General features: G+C 42.4%; 1 protein-coding gene across 3 annotated transcripts in view; it reads left to right on the top strand.

Moving 5' to 3' along the window:
- Positions 1 to 20,121, top strand: part of Tango6 (transport and golgi organization 6 homolog) — a 144,497-nt gene extending 124,376 nt beyond the window's left edge. For all 3 annotated transcript variants that reach the window (XM_042700644.1, XM_042700645.1, XM_042700643.1), the window contains exon 18: positions 19,752 to 20,121. In XM_042700644.1, coding sequence (XP_042556578.1) covers positions 19,752 to 19,928 — 177 coding nt within the window. In that variant the 3' untranslated portion in view covers positions 19,929 to 20,121. The remainder of the gene's footprint in view (positions 1 to 19,751) is intronic.
- The last annotated feature ends 364 nt before the right edge of the window (positions 20,122 to 20,485 follow it).

The raw sequence follows: 20,485 nt of genomic DNA, 5'->3' as shown, positions 1-20,485 counted from the left end.
CGGAACCCCCCCCCCCCAAAAAAAAAAAAAAGAGGGAGAAGGCCAGCTTAGGCACTTTTATATCCTTGGGGTGGGGCGGGGGGGAATCCAGAACAGTTTTCTACAGTGATAGAGCTGATTTTATTTCACTGGCCAGAACGTCTGTCTCACACAATTACTGCTCACCTGACAATGTGTTTAGCTGGCACACTGCTGCTCTGAAAATAAATAGATAAATAAATAATTGAAGTTTAGTTAGCCAGGAAGATGACAGGAAATGGGTACTGGGGCAGTGACTGATAGTGACACAAGGGGAAATGGAAAACAATGGTCTGGTTCATAAATTCAGAAGTTCGTAAGAACTTCTGTAGAGATAGGATTGTTCAGAAGCAGGGAGCTCTCACCTAGACAGCTAGAGGTGCCAGGGTATCATCTAGAACCCTGATGGAGATAAAAGACAAGTAGATCATCACTTGATAATTCATATAATTAAATGAATTACCATAGGGTATGACCTCCTGTACAAGAGGGAGTTAGGAAAGTGTTTTTCATTTATCATTAAGACCTATGAAACTCGTAGTAAATAGATCACTGTTGTATAAGTTGTTAACTGGAGAACTAGATGAGGGGACTATAGGGACTTGTGCTAATGTCACAACTTTTCTGTAAATCTAAAATCAAATTATTTAAAAAATAAATATATAAACATGCCTATAATCCTAGCTACTTGAGAAGCTGAGATTGAAAGGACATTTAGGTAGAAAAGTTCATGAGACTCATTCTCAACTATTAACTAGGTATGGTGGTACACATTTGTTACCCAATATACAGGGGAGGCTGAGATTGGGAAGATGGAAGTTCTAGGCCAGCCTGGGCAGAAAAGTATGGGACTCAGTCCCAATGGGAGAAGTAGTACATGCCTGTCATCCCAGTCACATCCCATCACTGCAAGTCTAAAGTAGACAGGTTGTATTTTAGTCATGCCCCTGTTCAGGAATCAAGATCCTATCTCAAAAATAATTGCACAAAAAAGGAACTGCAGGTATGACTCAGTGGTAGACCTCCTGCCTAGACATGAAGCCCTAAGTTCAAGCCCTAGTACCATCACCAAAATGAAAAGGGGCGGGGAGGAAAAAATATACAAAATTACAGGGCTAGGAGTGTTATTCATTGACAGGATGCATGCTTACTAGTCAAGAAACCTGGGTTTGATCTTTGGTGCCTCACTTCCAAGTGCACATATCCTTTACTGAGACAGACAGACAGAATATATTCTTGTATAGTGGAGCAAAGTGCCTGATTAGCAAAAAAAAAAAAAAGAAGAAGAAGAAGAAGAAAACTATCCATTTTCTCACATCTGTGTTAGCCAATGAAAGCAGTACTGGCTTGTCTTACCAGTACTAAAATAAAGTGTAATTTGTTGCTATGGAAGATTTTTGTCACCTTCAGAAAGCCATATGAATGAAAAAGCCTTTCTCTTGTTCTCATATGCACACACTGAAACTTACAAATTGTGCTTACTCCATGAATAAAGAAAAGGAAATGGGATTGGATGAATGTATGAATCCTCTTCTTAGTGCATCTTTTGCGACCAGGTGTGTTAAGTCTTGTTATAGTAGGTGTGATTATAATCAGGTGCACTGTAATGAGTAGCAGAGATAACCACAAAGCTTTCAAGCTGAGAGTTCTCTTTTTAGCTCTGTTTTGCCCCCAGGAGCAACTGAAATGAAAATGCTACTTTGTTGATGAAGAAGTTTTATGGTTCTCCCTTCTCCCTCTTTTAATCACCATCTCTTAGGCTATATAATGCCAAAAGATAATACTGGGTTTTAGCAAATTCTGTTACTTGTAGATGTGCTGGCCTCTGTGGTTGTGGCAGCTGGAAAGGGAGGTGAGGAAGATTGGCTGGATCATCAGGAAAGACATTTCTGCCCCTGCCTACCTCTTGAGGTAGATTTTACCTTATTCCCATTTAAAATAACCAGATCTAATTTCATTTTAGCCCATTCTTCCTTAACCTTGTTGAAAAATACATTTACTGTACTAGGAATATGAGGAGAGAGGAGGCATGTTCAGACATGCACTTTGTGTTGGGCTCATAGAGGTAAGAATAGGCCTTCTCAACACCGGAACAATGAGCTAAGCACCCAAATGAGATGATGCTTCACCACCCTGCTCCTCACAAGCTTGCTCTTTGCCCACTGATCTATATATTATAACTGTTTAGAACATCTACATTCATAAAGTCATTCCAAAAACAGTAATAGAGGTAGTAATAGTTGAATGTTAGGCTGTCAGACTGGCCTTTCAGATGACATCCGTAAAACCTTTACCTAAAGTAATGATAACTTATTAAAACTACCCCAGGGGGGATTTGAAACAAACAAGTTTTTTAAATGAGTCCATACTCAGAGAATAAGCATTCTTTTTTTTTTTTTTTTTGGTCAGTCATGGGCTTGAACTCTGGATCTGGGCACTGTCCCTCAGCTCTTCAACTCAGGGCTAGCACTCTACCACTTGAGCCACAGTGCCACTTCCGGCTTTTTCTGCTTATGTGGTGCTGAGGAATTGAACCCAGGGCCTCATACATGCAAGGCAAGCACTCTACCACTGAGCCACCTTCCCAGCCCCAGAATTATTAGAGTATTTAAAGCAAATACTATAACTACTATCAGTGAAGTAAAGGGAAACTAACCCTTCAATTAATGGAACATCTTTGAAAAGGAATAGAAGTGATAAAATTAAGTAACCAAGTAGGAGTACCAGGACTAAGAACTATAATTTTAAATTTAAAAAAAAAAATGTATCGCTAAATGGCATTAAAAGCAGAATAGAAGCTGTGTGCCCCTAACTACTCAGAAGGTTAAGATCTGAGGATCACTACTCAAAGCCAGCCTTCTCCCCCCATTAAAACACTTCTGTCATTACTCACTTTTTTTTTTTTTTTAATTGGTCATGGGGCCTGAACTTGGGGCCTGGGCACTGTCCCTCAGCTCTTCAGCTCAAGGCTAGTGCTCTACCACTTGAGCCACAGCGCCACTTCTGGCTTTTTTTGCTTATGTGGTGCTGAGGAACTAAACCCAGGGCCTCATGCAGGCAAGGCAAGCACTCTACCACTGAGCCACCTTCACAGCCCCTCATTACTCACTTTTACACTATTGCAGGAAAAAGGAATATGATTTGGGTATGATGTTATACTGGGGTTTGAACTCAGGGCCTCTCACTTGCTAGGCTGGCTCTTTGCCACTTGAGCCACACCTCTAGTCCTGTTTTTCCTGGTTATTACAGAGATGGAGTCTAGAAAATTTTACCTGCCCAGGTTGGCTTCAAATTACAATCCTTCTGGCCTCAATATTCTACTAAGTAGCTAGGGTTACAAGCATGAGCCACTGATGCCTAGTCATGATGCTCTTCTCTTTTTTTTTGTCTTCTGTCGGTCATGGGACTTGAACTCTGGGTCTAGGTACTGTCAATGAGCTCTTCAGCTCTTGGCAAGTGCTCTACCACTTGAGCCACAGTGCCACTTCTTATTTTCTGGTGTTAATTGGAAATAAGAATCTCATGGACTTTGCTTTGCTTTGAACAGCAATCCTCAGATCTCAGCCCCCTGAGTAGCTAGGATTACAGGCGTGATCCACATGCACCCAGCCTGATGCTCTACTTCTTAATTACAGAAGGTAATACTTAAAAGTGACATTCTAGTCAGTTACATAGGGACTGCCACCATGTTCTAGTTTCTGTTGAGCTGTATATGTTTTTTCTGACAAACAACATTTTCATCACGTCTCTATGACAAGTTGTGGCTGGAAAAGTATGATGACTTTTTATACCTCTTGTGTATATTTAGAAGCTCATCCTCAATTTTCTGTCTTTGACTTCCAAAGAGCCAGTCAAACCAGAATCTTGACTTTCCAAAGTTTATTCCCATACATTTGGTTATTAATGAATGCATGTTTTTCCAAGGATTTCTACCATCTGTCAAATGCAAAATTGTTATATAGGGCAGCACCTCAGAAGTCATTCCCTGAAGTCCTTCAAGAGGGCATTTTTTTTTTTCAGGAATATTTTTGTCCCAGAATCTGAGACAGAAGCCTCATTAGGCAGGACTGGAAAAGTGTCAGGAGGGAATGGTGCCTGGCTAGGGACAGATACAACCTGAGGGATGTTGGTGAACTGGAGAAAGGCCAGGCCAGAGCCAGGCACATGGGGACAGTCTTCTGTAAGATCACTGCGGCTGACCCAGAAACAGGCAGAAGATTGTGTGCTGTTTTCTTCCTCAAAGACACAAGAACCGTCTCTTATTCACCTTATTTTTATTTCTCACACAAACTTTTAAACTGATGTGTAAATCACATACCATAAAATCCACCCTCTTAAATTATAAATCAGCATATTAAGTATATTCTTATATTATGTACAACCATCACTACTGTCTAGTTCCAGATCATTTTCACCAATCCAAAATTAAAATACCTCCCTGGGTGGAGGACATAGCTCAGTGGTAGAATGCTTACCTACAGTGTATTGCCCTGGGTTTGATCACTAGTGCTGAAAAGAAAGGAAGAAAGGGAGGGAAGGATGGAGAGAAGGATGTGAGAGGAGGCAAGGAAGGAAGGAGAAAGGAGAACTCTATTTCCATTAACAATCATTCTCCCATTCTCTTCTCCCCAAATCCCCAGGAACCAATAATTCATTTTCTATCTCTGTGGATTTGTTTTTTGTTGATGTTGTTTTTTGTTTTGTTTAGTTTTGTTGATTGTGGGGCTTGAAATCTGGGCCTGGACGCTGTCCCTTAGTTCTTCAGCTCAAGATGAGCGCTCTACCACTTGAGCCACAGTGCCACTTCTGGTTTTCTGAGTGGTTAATTGGAAATAAGAGTCTCACAGACTTTCCTGCCCAGTTTGGCTTTGAACTGTGATTCTCAGATCTCAGCCTCTTGAGTAGCTAGGATTACAGGCATGAGCCACCAGCCCCTGGCTGTGGATTTGCTTTTTCTGAACACTTGATATAGAATATGTAGCATTTCTGGTTTTCTTCACTTAGCATGATGTGGTCGAGATTCAGCCATGCAATAGCATGTATTAATGTATTAGTACTTAATCCTTTTTTTTTTTTGGGTCCTGTCGTGGGGCCTGGGGCCTGAACTCTGGGCTTGGGCGCTGAACCTCAGCTCTTCAGCTCAAGGCTAGCGCTCTACCACTTGAGCCACAGCACCACTTCTGACTTTTTTCTTTTTGCTTATGTGGTGCTAAGGAATCGAACTCAGGGCCTCAGGCATGCAAGGCAAGTGCTCTACCACTGAGCCACCTTCCCAGCCCCTTAATCCCTTTTTATGTCCAAATAATATTCTATTACACAGATATACTTCATTTGTTTATTCAAATTCACCAGTTGTTGGACATTTGTGTCTACCTTAGGGTTAGTTCATTTTATCTTGCTATAACTCAGGATGGATAAATTACAAAAAGAAGTTTATTTAGTTTGTGGTTCTAGAGATCTTTCTTTGTCAATGGACAAAGTATGTAGAATGGCAGATGTGACTGTAGTCCGAGTTTGGTTTTATTTAAAGCAAAGAGACTAAGTCTGAACTAGTTTAGCAAGGGGAAATTTTTAGCCTAATTAATTATTTAAGAAATAAATGGCTGAGTAGCCATGATATGGGAACACCAGAGATGGGTGTGGGAGTTAGAGACTGAGAACCAGAAGCTGAGATGCTGCTGCTCCTTGCCCCTGAGTCCAGCTTTCTGCCAAGGCAACAGCATGACCCCTGTTGCAAGGTCAGTGTTGCATCTTACCACCAACACTCAGATCCCCTCTGCCTCAAATGCAAAAATTCCAGGGAAGAAGCTGGGTGCCAGGGACTCATATCTGTAATCCTGGCTACTTGGGTGGCTGAGAGCAGAAAACCCCCATCTAAAAATAACCAGCAGAATAAATGGCTAAAGGAGTGGTTCAAATGATGGCACAAACAGGTGGGTGTAAAGCATGAGGCTTAAGTTCAAATCCCAGTACTGAAGAAAAAAAATCCAGGGAAGAGACTTGATGTTCCAGCTAAGATAACTTATATCTCCAGATTAATCAACTTGCTGGGCCAGGTAGGATTGCTCAGCCTGCACCATAGTCATTTATGACCAGTAGGGTAGGGGTGTGTGTGCCAGGGACTAGAGTATGGTCCCACACAGTTCCAAAGCAGTAGCTTGGCCAAACCCACATGATGATGATGATGATGATGATGATGATGATGATGATGATGATGATGATGGATCCAAGATAGATTCAAGCTGAAAAGACTAGAACTTACTACCTTTTTGTTACTACTGAACTATAAATGTTCAGCCTTTCTGGGTGAAAACATAAGTGACAGTTTGAAAGGCCTAACATTTAAAACTGCTCCCTATCTGCCTCTTCTGCATAATCATTTACATAGATCTACATACCTTAGACTCGGATTTCTCTTCCTTTTCTGCATCAGACTTAGGATATATTGTACTTTCTGTAGAGAGGCTATTCCTTCTGCTTCCAATTCTGATATAAAGGCACCAAGAAGACTTTAGACATTGAAAGTCACAGGATTTTAGGATATTAGAGGTGAAAGAAAATTTATAGACATTTAACTTATGTAACACAAAAATATCTCTTAGTATACTAACATCATGAGTTGCTCCTTTGAAATAAGGTCTTTATAGTCAATTAAGTTTGGAAAGTGCTGTATACATCTATCTGTTGCTCTCCTGGAGATTCCATACATGTCATTTTATTATTGAGTCTGAGAAGCCTTATAGCATAGAGAAGTAACAATTTCCTAAGTTCATTTACCAAGGAATACTTTGCCATCATATGCATGCCAAGTAATAATGTTTCATGAAACATTATTTGGGAAAGAATCCAGCTATCTTGTTTTATGAATGAAGAAACAAGTTCATGAAGAGACCCTGGTTAGAACTTTCCAAAGCTAATGCCAGGAAGATTTAGCATTCATTTCCAGTTGCTGCTGGTAACTCATATTGGCCATGTGCTAAGGAAAATATCGTACTGTCCCCTTTCTTCCTTGTATATCTAGAACACAGTTTGTCATGTTACCCAGGGTACCTTAACATCATTAAAGTGAGTCAGTAAACAAATTAAGCACTGGGTTTGCAAAAGACTACTGTTTCCCTTCTCTGAGTCAGATTATTATAGCAACTATTTTGCTTGATTTTACTTAAAATATATATCTTATAGCTGGGCACAGGTGTCCCTTTCTTGTAATCCTAGCTGCTCAATAGCTGAAATCCAGAGGATGATAGTTCAAAGCCAGCCCAGGAAGAAAAGACTACAAGACTCCATCTCCAAAATAACTGGGGAATAGTAGGGCTTGAGGGATGGGTTTAGTAGTAGAGCTTCAGCCAAGCAAGAAAGCTAAGTGAGTTTGAGGGCTTGAGTTCAAACCCCAGTACTTGCACAAAAAAAAAGAAGAAGAAGAAAGGAATCAAGGAATCTTTTCTCCTCCTCCTCCTCCTCCTCTTCCTCCTCCTCTTCCTCCTCCTCCTCCTCCTCCTCCTCCCCCCTCCTCCTCCTCCTCCTCGTTTTAATTTTGGATTGGTGAAAATGATCTGGAACTAGACAGTAGTGATGGTTGTACATAATATGTAAGAATATACTTAATATGCTGATTTATAATTTAAGAGGGTGGATTTTATGGTATCTGGGTTGCAGAACCCTTTTGTCTTTTAGTGCTCTGAAAACAAGAAGTTTTGACTTTATGTACATTTCTTGAAGTGATGGGAAATGAGTGCCCAGAATGATACAGTGGGGTACACCCCAGTTCATTTTCATAACCTCATGCTTTGCTTACTGATTGCAGATCTGCACCAAGTGATTTCTCATCCTCTGAGGTTAGGTACTTAATAATATGTGAAAATATATTAAGGGCTTATTGTATACCACGAAGCTCTTCAATCCATTATCCCCTGAATCCTCCTAACAACCTTGGAGGAGAAATGTGATTATTAACTCTAATTGTGGAAAAGAAAATTGAGTTCCAGCAAGTTTACAATTAGATGCTCAGCAATAGAACTGTGGCTGTCACTCTGTCCACTCAGCTGTTCTGAAGAACCTACAATAGACCTTTGCTATCTGAAGGTTATGTGTTGTTGCAGAGAGATTGCCACTGAAGTAAAGCCATGAATGCTTGGATGCAGAGTTCAACACTGTACTACAGATGCTTGATACATTTTTCCCATAACACCACCCAACTTTTCTAAAGGCATGCTGCCTTTCAATAAATCTAGAATTGTCACTTTAACACTTTGTTTAAGTTCACTAACTTTTACCTTTGCTTTATGGGCACCATTTGCTTTGGGAGGCAGATCTTTACAAGATTAAGTGCAAGAAAATTCTCAAATAACACAGTAATTTAAACACAACTAATAATAACAAAGGAGTGACTGAAATCTCTATATCTACTAGGGTTCCCAATGCATGTGTAGAAATTTAATTTTTTTCTTTTTGAAATTCATAGTTTTTAACCATGCTTGATCAAACCACACACAGAAATGTGGTGGGCTGTGATTAGAACTAGCTTGAGGTTGTACCTGAGGGGAAAATGATTTGTTGTAGGTGTCTTGGATTTTTGTCCTTCACCCCTGTACTTCTCGAATTCTGTGGATTGACTGTGGTTCAGTTACTTAAATGGCAAAAGAATTTGAACCAGAAAGATCTTTTTTAAAAAAAGCAACTTTTTTTTAATGCTCTCCAGGTGACACTAACAACCCACAAACAACCCTTATTCGAGTAAAAATGAGGATGTAGTAATGTAGGATGTTAGAACAACAACAACAAAAAAAAAAAAAACAGCAGGTAAGAGACAAGTAAAGAATATGTCAAGGGTGAATCCGCAGATGACCCATCTACATTAATACTGCTTTAGTATTTTTTGTGTGCCAAATGAAGACCAGAGTCCTTTGTAAGACCGACAATACATGTTAGCCCCACCTGTTTACTTTGGCTTGTTTACTTTCCACAATGATTTGCCTCCATATTTTGGTTCATACTGGGCTTTAAACTCAGGATCTAGTACTTGCTAGGCAGGTGCTCTACCATTTGAGCCATTTCCCTAGTCCTCATGTACTTCTTACGCTTCAAATGCCTTCTTTTACCTCACTCATTCATGTGATCGGCTTATACTCATCTTTTAGGGACTCCATTGAAGTGTTACATTGCTTGTGAAAAACCTTTCCTGACTTCTCAGGTAAAATAAAACTGGCTGTAGTACTTTCCATATGGGCTCAGGATTGGCATAGATTCTGTGGTGCTTAGCCTTCATGTCTGTGCCAGCAGGAAACCATGGGCCCCCAAACACCTCCTCACTGTGACATCCAGAGAGATGTCTCTTAAATTTCCCTATGAAAGTTCTGGGACTTATAAACTCCTCCAGTGTTCCAGTTTCCCAACAGCTGAAGTTGTCTGAACAAGTTCTCTTAAGGAGGAAATTTTTGTCTATTCTTACTTGGAAAGGTTTGGTTTTTTGTTTTTTTTTTTTTGTAGTTCCTGTTGAGTTGTACTTAGGTTGTTGTCAAACCAGCTGGGAGGAGTCATGAGGAAGAATGACAGACTGAATATTGATGGACATCCAGAGTTGGTCTACATTTCAAAATGTTAACTTCTCACTTTATATAAAAAAATCTGTCAAAATTTTAACACATGTATGTCCCTTAATTCCTCCCATCTGGACAAAGGTTTCTGCTGTAACTGGCTACCCCAGGGACTGGGACAGCCTTACCTGATCCTTACATTTTCCTACAAAATGAATGGCAGTAGTTTATGACATCCTCTTGTCTTCAAAACCAGGCTTCACACACACAGGTTTAAGAACAAATCCTTCTAATACTTTGGCAAGAAGGTACAATTTTTTTTCAGTGGGGGGGCTGTTAAATTCAGGACCCCACGTATGCTAGGCAAGTACTTCATCTTTTGATCCACACCCCTAACTAGTCCTTTTGTTTTTAGGGGTTTATTTTGTTTTTGTTTTCCCATATAGGTTTCATCCTACCATAGTTCTCCTACCTCTGCTTCCTGAGTAGCTAGGACAGTAAGAGTATACCACGATCCCTGCTTGGGTTGTTTTTGTTTTTGTTTTTTGCTTTGTTTTAAATTTATTGCTGTCTTCAAATAGTTATACAAAGGGGTTACAGTTTAACATGTCCACGTATGTATTCCTCTTCATCAGTCAGTCACCCCTTCAATCATTCCGCCCAGCACTGTCCCCTCCTCATCCGTTTCAACAAGTTATGTTGGTTACATGTTCATGTATATACATTGAGTCTGTGGCTGTATTCACCCACCATGCCTCTTTCTTTTCATCTACCCTCTCCCTTTAGCCTCCATCCATCGCAGTCAAGATGTTTCAGCTTCCTGATATTCATTTTGTTAAACTGCCTTTTAATTGGGGGGTTACATCATTAAATCTCATTCCTGCCTATACCAGACCTGAGTCAGTTTGTGCCTGCTTGGGGTTTTGTTGTTGTTGTTGTTGTGGGTTTTTTGTTTTTGTTTTTGTTTTTTTTTGTTTTGTCGGTTGTGGGGCCTGAACTCTGGGCCTGGGCGCTGTCCCTCAGCTCTTCAGCTCAAGGCTTTTTTCTTTTTGCTTATGTGGTGTTGAGGAATCAAACCCAGGGCCGCATGCATGCAAGGCAAGCATTGTATCACTGAGCCACCTTCCCAACCAAACCTGCTTGTTTTTGAGGTAGAGTCCTACTAACTTTTGCCCAGGCTGGCCTCAGATTGTAATGCCCTGACTCTGCCTCCTGATTAGCTGGAATTGCTCTCATGCACCACCATACCTGCTAGGAAGTTGAAAAGTTGAGTATCCATACTTAGAAGCTTACACTTGTAATCCTAGCTATTTGAGAAGCTGAGCTCTCAGGATCGAAGTTCAAAGCCAGCTCAAGCAGAAAAATCCATCAGTTACTTATCTCCAGTTAACCACCAGAAATAGATCTCTAACTCAAAGTGATAGAGCAGCCCTAGTACCCGCACACAAAAAAAGAAAAAGAAAATCAAAAATTGCATTGGGTTATGTCCAAATTACTTTGTCCTTGTAACTCACAGTTCTTTCGTAGGCAGAGTCATTAATAATGACATCCATTTTGAAATCAAGGCATATTCTTTACTTGTCTCTTACCTGCTGTTTTTTGTTGTTGTTGTTGTTCTAACATCCTACATTACTACATCCTCATTTTTACTCTAATAAGGGTTGTTTGTGGGTTGTTAGTGTCACCTGGAGAGCATTAAAAAAAAGTTGTTGTTTTTTTTTAAAAAACAAAGAAAACAAAAACCCCTGGGGCTGGGAAGGTTGCTCAGCAATAGAGTGCTTGCCTTGCATGCATGAGGCCCTAGGTTCGATTCCTTAGTACCACATAAGAGGGAAAGACATTCAAGGGATTTTTTTCATGTGTCGCAGAGGTGGGGAATGAGGCAGTATAGCCAACTTTTCTGGTGGGGTTGCTTTCTCCAACATGGGCTACGCTATGTGCATATTAGCATATAACACTGACCCAGCCAGACCTCTAATGGATGTAGCAGCACCTCTGACTTTCTCTGGCCTTTGGTTCAGCCTCCTAACCCTATATTCCTGAATTCTCCTTCAGGGAACATTGAGTTCTACCATGTAGATACCATGGGGAATACAGTCAGCACATCCCCTACCCACACAGGTACAGCTAACTTAAGCTACACTGAGGCAAGCCTCAAAGCAAACTGGTCTTCTGAATCTTGGAATCACCCCTAGCCTATCTGCTGCCCCGCTCCATTCCATCATTAGCCAGCCAGGTACCCTGCAAACAAGCAAGTCTGATGGTACAAAAAGATCTCACCATGTTCTCCCTGCATATCAGATTACCCAATAAGGTACACATAAAAGCAAGGTTTATGACACTGGGCCTGACATACAGGTTTGAGTTCTAGCCTCATCCTTGAGAGATAATCTCCAAATCCTTGCCCTGATTTGAAAAGTGGACAGGAATACCTGCATCGTAGCTGGTGAGATGACACTTGAGAAAGGTTTGATTAAATTGCTCATTGCCTGGAAGTAGTAAGCACTCAGTATGGGGTAGTACTGAGCCATTTACAGGTGCTGTATAGTTCCACGCTGGAGCTTTTAGGGACTGAAAGGAAACAGAACTGTGTTGCCCTCAGCAGGTACCAGCATGGAGATACTCAGGTAGGGGACAATGAAGCTTCTCTACCACCTGAGGTGACTGACTGCACTTTTAAGGCTGGGCTTGTAATCACCTGCTCAGGATGGCGCTGCCAGTCTTTCTCCCCCACGACAGCAAATAGTAGTAGCCCACCATCTCTGCATAGGCTCCAGCCATTTTCCTTGCCGCCTTTGTTCTATTTCAGTGCCTGTGGGGGAGCAGGAAAGCAGCCGCCTTCCTCGGGTTGCTATTTAAAGACATTCTAAAAGATGCCGCCACTGCCTCTCCTACCTCTGCAGCAGCGGCTGCTCCTGTCCCTGCCGCCAGCCAGCTGCACCGTCTGTGCCCTGCTAAGCCTCCAGTGGAGCTTAGCAGGAGCTCGCCTGCTAGCGGCATACACTTTAGGTGTGTGACAGCCTGTTTTTTTGTTTAGGACCCTGAGCTGTCACCCCTGCTAGGGGTTGACTGCCAGCTGCCATCTTGTTCTTTGTCCCTACTCTTCCTGGCCTGTCTGTGTCCCTGTAACACTTTTGGCAATTGACCAGTTGACCGTTTCTCTTTTACTGTTTCAATGAAAACCATGTGCCAGCCCTGCCATTCCTTTCCCGGCTCATCTCCAGTTCACACTGGGGATGCTCTCTCCATTTAACAGTCAGACATAGTCCCAAAAGGGTAAAATTGCCATTTATCTCTAGGTCTAGCAGAGAAATACTGTGAAAATGGAAGGGTTTTCAAAGGCTCAGTAACCTCTAGTTAATAATGCCTCCCTGAGCTCAGCGTATCTGTGTGTCAGGCATGGCTGAAAACCCTGTATAGACATCAGTAATCCTGCCTTTTCTCACTGACCCTCGCAGAGCTTTCAATGACATATCTCAAAAGCCTGGTGCTTTTCTTTGAATTGGCCCTAATTTCTTTTTCAGAGATCCATCAAAGTGAAGCTTTGGAGTTTAGAGTATAGGGCAGAGCTCCTGAATAGAGTGGGGACTGCTGCCTCCATCCTGCTTCTCTGATTTGTTTTCTTCCCATTACCTTGGAAGGCTACTCACCGCAGAATTCCTCCTCGTGCCCTCAATTCTGCACAGCAACACAATCAGGGTGCTCCAGTGGGCTGCACATCAATTCACGCTAGCCGACTCCTGCCTTAGACAGCTTGAGTCTGTGTGTCCTCCACAGCTCCTCATCGCTTATGCACTATGCACAGACCTGGCCATTTTGTTTATTTGTTGGCTTTTCTCTAGTATTTGATTTCAGAGATAAGCGTTTTCCCTTGTTTTTTTAGCTTCTTGGTGACATACCCACTTAATGTGGTGGTGATAATAATAATGATCTTTGGAATTTGCTTATGATAGCAAACACTTCTGTATACATCATCTCTAACCCCACAACAGACAATATGTGTGTTTCATGAGCCCCACTTCATAGTAGTGGGAATAATAATCATTTAGGGATGCAGAATAATGTGGTGATTGGTAGAGAATACCAGCTCCAGAGTCAGACTGCCAAGGTTTGACTCCTGGCTCTGCATAGTACTAGCTGTGTAACCCTGGGAAAAATGGAGATATCATAGTTCTTCTTCTGTTGTGTTGTTGTGAGGATGAAATGAGTTATTAGATAAAATGTCTAGGACCACACATTCCACATATCAAGTGCTATGCAAGGAGCAGCTATTATTCATTCCTCCCTCCTTGCTGCATACTAGGCTGAGCTCCAGACTCAGTGATAGGATACTAACAAGCTGTTAAGTCATTCAAGATATCATACTATTAATGAGGAGACTGACAAACACCACTTGCTTAACATCCATCTTATGCAGTCCTGTGCTCAGATCTTTACCAGTGTTTACTTTCACATTGATTCTCAACAAGAACCTTCAAGGAAAGGAGTGTTACTTCCAGGCTAGGAATGGGAGCTCCAGGATTACCTCAGCCTTCCCAGGTTCAACTCTGCATGTTGCCTTCATCTATGGAGTGAGTTCCAGAGACATTGTCCCTAGTCACCCAGAATATTTAGCATAGCCTCTTGCACACAATTTTGGAAACATTTGCTGAGTTCTTCTCTGTTGATGATCCTAGACTCTACCCTCTAACTCATCTGCTCACTCTCCTTCCCTCAGCCACAAAAATCACATGTAGTTCTCCCTCCCTCCCTCCTTTCCTTTCTTTCTTTTCTTTTTTTCCCTTCATCCCTTTCTGTTCCAAGATAGAGTCATCTTATATTTTAATCCACTTCCCAGGCTGTAGCCACCTTAGTCTTCCAAATAGCTGGGATTATAGGTATACACTGAGATGCTAGCTTTTATTCAGTATCTAGGAGCCCTCATTTTGATCTCTGTGCCTCCATGTCTGATGACATATGAAGACCTTTCTCAGAGGGGGCGGGGAGAGGGAGACAGCGAGACAGAGAGAAGGGAAGGGAGAGAGGGAGGGAGGGACAGAGGGAGGAGAGAGGAGAGAGAAGAAATGGTACCTGGAAGTCAGCTGGTGGCTGACACCTGTAATAATAGCACCTCAGGAGGCTGAGATCTGAGGATCATGGTTCAAAGCCAGCCCAGGTAGGAAAAGCTATGAGACTTTTATCTCCAATTAACCGTCAGAAAACCAGAAGTGGTGCTATGGCTCAAAGTGGTAGAACACTAACCTTGAGCAGAAAAGCCAGAGACAGCACCCAGGCTCTAAATTCAAGCCTCATGACCAACAACAACAAAAAAGGAATTGTACATGGAAAAGCCTCTGCCAATTCTTATCTTACTGCATCCTTGTTTCTGGAAGTGGCTCATTTGTGATCATTCTTTTGCATTTTGTTAATTACACATATTAATAACAGAAGGATAATAGTTTTGCTCATCTAAGATCTTCTAGTCAAATCATCTTGAAATAAAAATGTTAAATCTTGAGATGATTTTTTTTAATGTAACTGCTGGGCACCAACAACTCACCCCTGTAATCCTAGCTACTAAATAAGCTGAACTCTGAGAATCATAGTTGTTTGAAGCCAGCAGGGGCAGGAAAGCCCATGAGAGCTTTTTTTTTTTTTTTTTTCAATTATAGGGCTTGAACTCAGGGTGCTGTCCCCGCACTTTTGCACTCAAGGCTAATACTACCACTTTGAGCCATAGCTCCACTTCAATTCTCTGGTGGTTAATTGGAGATAAGAATCTTATATCTGTGACATTCTTGCCCGGGCTGGCTTTGAACCAAGATCCTCCGATCTCAGCCTTCTGAGTAGTTAGGATTACAGGCATGAGCCACCTGCACCTGACTCCATAAGAATCTTATTTCCTATTATCCACAAAAAAGTGGTATGAGTGCTAACCTTGAGCAAAACAAGCTCAGGGAACCTAGTCCAAGCCCCAGGACCATGTGCGCATGCACACACACACACACACACACACACACACACAGCACACACACACACAACTATCTGTTCATTACTAAATGCCCTGCTAATAGAACTTGTGTCAGAAAGATAGTTTGACGAGAGATGTGCTTTTTTTCTTCTATATTTTCCATCTACCCTGCATTGTTGTTTATGGCTTTTATAATAAAAAAATAAGTATATTTAGGAACTAAAAAGAAAGGTATCTGCCATGCATTCTTCTTTTGATCTGAACTCAAGAATAAAGCCTCTTCAGAGATGTTGGGCTGAGCTTATTGAAATTGTCAAACACTGCTTTCCTGCCTTTCTTTGCATTGAAAGTGCACCTGTGTGCCCAGGGCAGTCTTTGGCTCTCGATGGTCCCTTTGAGTAAGCCCTGCCTCTTCCTGCCTTTTCTTAGTCACTCTAGCCCCAAACACTGCCCTTATCCCCCGAGGCTTTGTGTGTTTGAGGGAAACTGGCACCAGAGAAGGTGGGGCAGAGGAGAGAGTATGCTCTGTGTGTGTGTGTGTGTGTGTGTGTGTGTACACATGTATGTGTTACACACTCTACAATTCTTTGATAAACTCCTGGACTCTTATTTCCTTCCAAAGTTTTCAGAAAAGGAATGAGAGTACTTTAAGTTGTCTCTGGCCAGGCTGGAGATATCTAACTCAGTGATAGAATGTGTATTTAGCATGTGTAATGCCTTGGGTTTGATCCATAACACCAAACAGCCAAACAAGCTTGGCCAAAGAACAGCTAAGATGGAGAGAATGCTTCTTTCAACCTGCTGCACTAAGCTGCCTCAGCTCAGCCACGCCACCTACACCTCTCCCTTCCCCCTTTCCTTTCCCTGGGAGTTCCTGGGCTCCAGGCTGCCAGAGATGAATGGCAGGTGTGTTGAAGTCTTAATGAGAGGTTTCCTCTGCTGGATTGCCTATATCCTGCCCACCTGAGAGGCCCCTGTGAGTAACTTTACCTTTGAACTCTCCTTGTATTCAGCCCCTGATCCATGGGATTTGGTGACAATCCCTGGCTGGCAGGAAGCTTTGATCCTTGGGGAGTCCAAAGGAAGTCCTGTGATGTGTGGGATCCCTGGAGTTACTGGGATTGGGGAGAAGCTGTATGAGGATGGGTTGCTAAAATAGACCCATTAATTAAGAAGGAACCTTTGCTTAACACTTAGTTACCTAAAAAAAGAGATCCGGTGCCTGATAACAGAAGTTCTGCATCCCTCAAAGTTGAACTAGTGTTTGCACAAGCTTTACTGTTAGGTTAAGGACACAGCAGTGCCAAGAGGAAATTTCCTACCCACACCCTAGATGAATAGAACACCTCAGGACTTCCCCTTTCAACTAGGTAAAGGTGTATTTCTTTGAAGTTAGGAGGATGTAGGAATTTGGGGGAAAGTCTTAGGATACTTCTGACAAATAAGAAAGGGAAAAAAGATGATCATGTAATGAACTGAGACTCCAGAAGTTCTATATGTGAGATGCTCTCTGCTAAAATACACTGGAGAAAAGATTAGAGACTGGTCTTTAAGCTGGTTTTGCTTAGAAACTACCTTTCTTGCCAGGTGCTGGTGGCTCACACCTGTAATCCTAATCTGAGGATCACAGTTCAAAGCCAGCCCGGGCAGGAAAGGCTGTGAGACTCTTATCCTCCAATAAACCACTCAGAAAACCAGAAGTGAGACTGTGGCTCAAGTGGTAGAGCACTAGCCTTGAGCTGAAGAGCTGAGGGACAGTGCCCAGGCCCAGATTTCAAGCCCCATGACTGACCTTTCTTTGAGGTGGCTTGGGAGTGAAGAGACTTACTAGAGCTTCTCAAAGCCCTTCTTTGCTGCCACTCAGTAAATGTGAAAGTGAAGGCCCAGTTCTAAAGATGAGGGAACTTCCTTTTCCTGCACAGAATCAGAAGGATTTAGAGCAGAGACCACTGTGAGAAGTGTATACCTGCCCCTCCCCCCCCCCCCCCCAGCTGGGGCTGACAAAGAGGTGGATTTGTGCATTTTCCATCTTTTATATCATAAGCCTACTGCCTGGGCACAATACAGACCTGTCCTAATGAATGAGTAATCATGAGGCAGTCACTGGGAAGTTATCCTCTTTCCAGAATAGTGTCATTTTCATACTGCCAGGAAAGATAGAACTTCTTTGAGGAGCCACAGTCTCATTTCTGGTTTTCTGAGTGGTTTATTGGAGGATAAGAGTCTCACAGCCTTTCCTGCCCAGGCTGGCTTTGAACCGTGCTCCTCAGATTAGGATTACAGGTGTGAGCCACCAGCACCTGGCAAGAAAGGTAGTTTCTAAGCAAAACCAGCTTAAAGACCAGTCTCTAATCTTTTCTCCAGTGTATTTTAGCAGAGAGCATCTCACATATAGAACTTCTGGAGTCTCAGTTCATTACATGATCATCTTTTTTCCCTTTCTTATTTGTCAGAAGTATCCTAAGACTTTCCCCCAAATTCCTACATCATGCAAAGATAAGTTGTGAGAGGGTGGGAGCATAGTGCTCCAGTTAGGTCTATGCCTACCCTGCCAACCTGACTTCTGTTGTATCTCAGCAGCAACCTGAGGAGCTGTCAGGGATGAGGTAATGTTGGATAGGAAGCACTGAAAGTCCGAAGGACTGGTGCCATCATATGTGACCCAGTATCAAATCAAAATGCAGAATTCTCTGGGTGCCAGTGGCTCATGCCTGTAATCCTAGCTACTCAGGAGGCTAAGATCTGAGGGTCGAGATTTGAAGCCAACCCAGGCAGGAAAAGCCCTCCAGACTCTTATCTCCAGTTAACTTAAAAAAAAAAACAGAAGTGGAGCTGTAGTTCAAGTGGTAAAGCTTTGTCCTTTAGGGGAAAAAAGCTCAGGGACAGTGCTCAGGCCCTGAGTTCAACCCCAGGACCAGAACACACACACACACACACACACACACACACACACACACACACACACACACACACACACACACACACACACACACACACACACACACACACACACACACACACACACACACACACACACACACACACACACACACACACACACACACACACACACACCTGCAAGATCCCTCTTTAAAAGACAAGCACTACAGCAATGTCATAAAATATATAAAGTTATTGCCTTTCTTCCAGTTTCTCTCTCTTGACTCATCATGGTACTTTAGTATTGCTGTTAATGTTGTTTTGAGTCGAGAAAAATTAAGAGATGAAATTATTAGCATGAATTTTACAGCCCATCTTTATTTTGTGCAGTGTGAATTTTAAATGCAAATATGAGAACATTTAATTCATATGCACAATCGTTAAGATTAAACAATTTGTATTCCATAGCTGGTATATGCATATGTATTTCCTCCTTTGCAGACAGTGAAAAAATGACATGAACTCAGGTCTTTATGTCACTCCTTGATACATGCACCTTGCTCCCAACATTCTCAACCTTTGAATTACTGAAAATAGGACTGGAAGGAAGAAAGAACTACAGGTTGTCCTGGTTCCATCTCTGCCATCATTTTTGGGGTGATTGGCTAAAACAGAAGTAAATGAGCAAGAAAGGATTTGACACACAGTTCTTTGTCATCTTTGTTGTAGAGCCATTGCCTTCTTTCTATTGGAAGTAGCTTCTGGCTGAGTGAGAGGTGGGTCACTCAAAGACAGGACTTTGTAAATGAAACAGACAAGTTTCATTGAACTCCCATACATTGCAAGTCTCTCAAAATTCTTTGCTCCTGGGACATAGTGACCATTACAGGCAAATACACTAGTAACCAACAGTTGACATAGACCTTTTGCATTTGCTCTTGTGCATGCTCCATGTCTCTCACTGGATTTCACTTACAGAATGTTCAGGTTGCAATAAGAGATCATTAAATCAAGCAGCATGGGGCCCTGTTAGCATAGGAGTGTGTGTGTTTGCATGTAGCTGACAGATCACGTCCCCTACAGCCTGGAATGAGAGCTCAGGAGAGGAAAGGAAAAAGTACAGGAAGCCAGAAGGAGGGCAGCTGTGGGAAAGGCAGCTTTGTTCTACATGTACCTGAACCATCACTACCATTTTTATTTCCTGCCAGTCCCAGGGTTTGAACTGAGGGCTCTCACTTGTTTGGCTTTCTTGCTTGCCTGGTACTGTACTACTTGAGCCATGCCTCCAGCCTTCAAGCATTACTTCTTCAGGAAGCCTACATGTTTTATCTCAGTAGACAGATGGTCATGACCCTATTTCTCTCCTACAGGTGCTACGGGACGTCCTCAAGGATCTCTACCATCTGCTGAAGTATGTGGTGCGATTGGAGCCTGATGATGTGGCCAAACTCCATGCCCAGTTGGCTCTAGAGGAGCTGGATGAGATCATGAGAAACTTCCTGTTCCCGCCACAGAAGCTGGAGAAGAAGATTGTGGTTTTGCCATAGACCTGGCTCTGGAGGAGGCAGAGTGGTCCCTGTAGACTGAGCAATGCTCATGCCTTCCAGTAGGTAGCCACGCTGCCTCTTTTAAGCTGGCAAGATGGCAGACCCTAAGGTGGCTTCATGGCACACTAGCCACTTGGTCTTTAGGCCACCTTTTTTAAAGCATCTGTCCAGCCCAAAGTGTGCGCAGTTAAAATAAAGCCAGGCGCCGGTGGCTCAAGCCTGTAATCCTAGCTACTCAGGAGGCTGAGATCTGAGGATCACAGTTCAAAGCCAGCCCAAGCAGGAAAGTCTGTGAGGCTCTTATCTCCAATAAACCAGTAGAAAACCGGAAGTGGCACTGTGGCTCAAGCGGTAGAGCGCTCGCCTTGAACTGAAGATTGCAGGGACAGTGCCCAAGCCTAGAGTTCAAGCCCCATGACTGACCAAAAAAAACAAAAAACACACAATCCTTAATCTGCATAGGTTTTGTTTTTTTGTTTTTTCCACTGTCCTGGTATTTACAGAACGAGGGCTCCTGGTGGAAATAAATGCTTACACAACTATTAATTGACATTTCT

This window comes from Dipodomys spectabilis, unplaced genomic scaffold, assembly GCF_019054845.1.
Source record: "Dipodomys spectabilis isolate Male_0828 unplaced genomic scaffold, ASM1905484v1 ptg000273l, whole genome shotgun sequence".
Classification (NCBI taxonomy): Eukaryota; Metazoa; Chordata; class Mammalia; order Rodentia; family Heteromyidae; genus Dipodomys; species Dipodomys spectabilis.
Note: the sequence above shows the minus strand (reverse complement) of the source record. Positions and strands in the feature narration are given on the sequence as shown.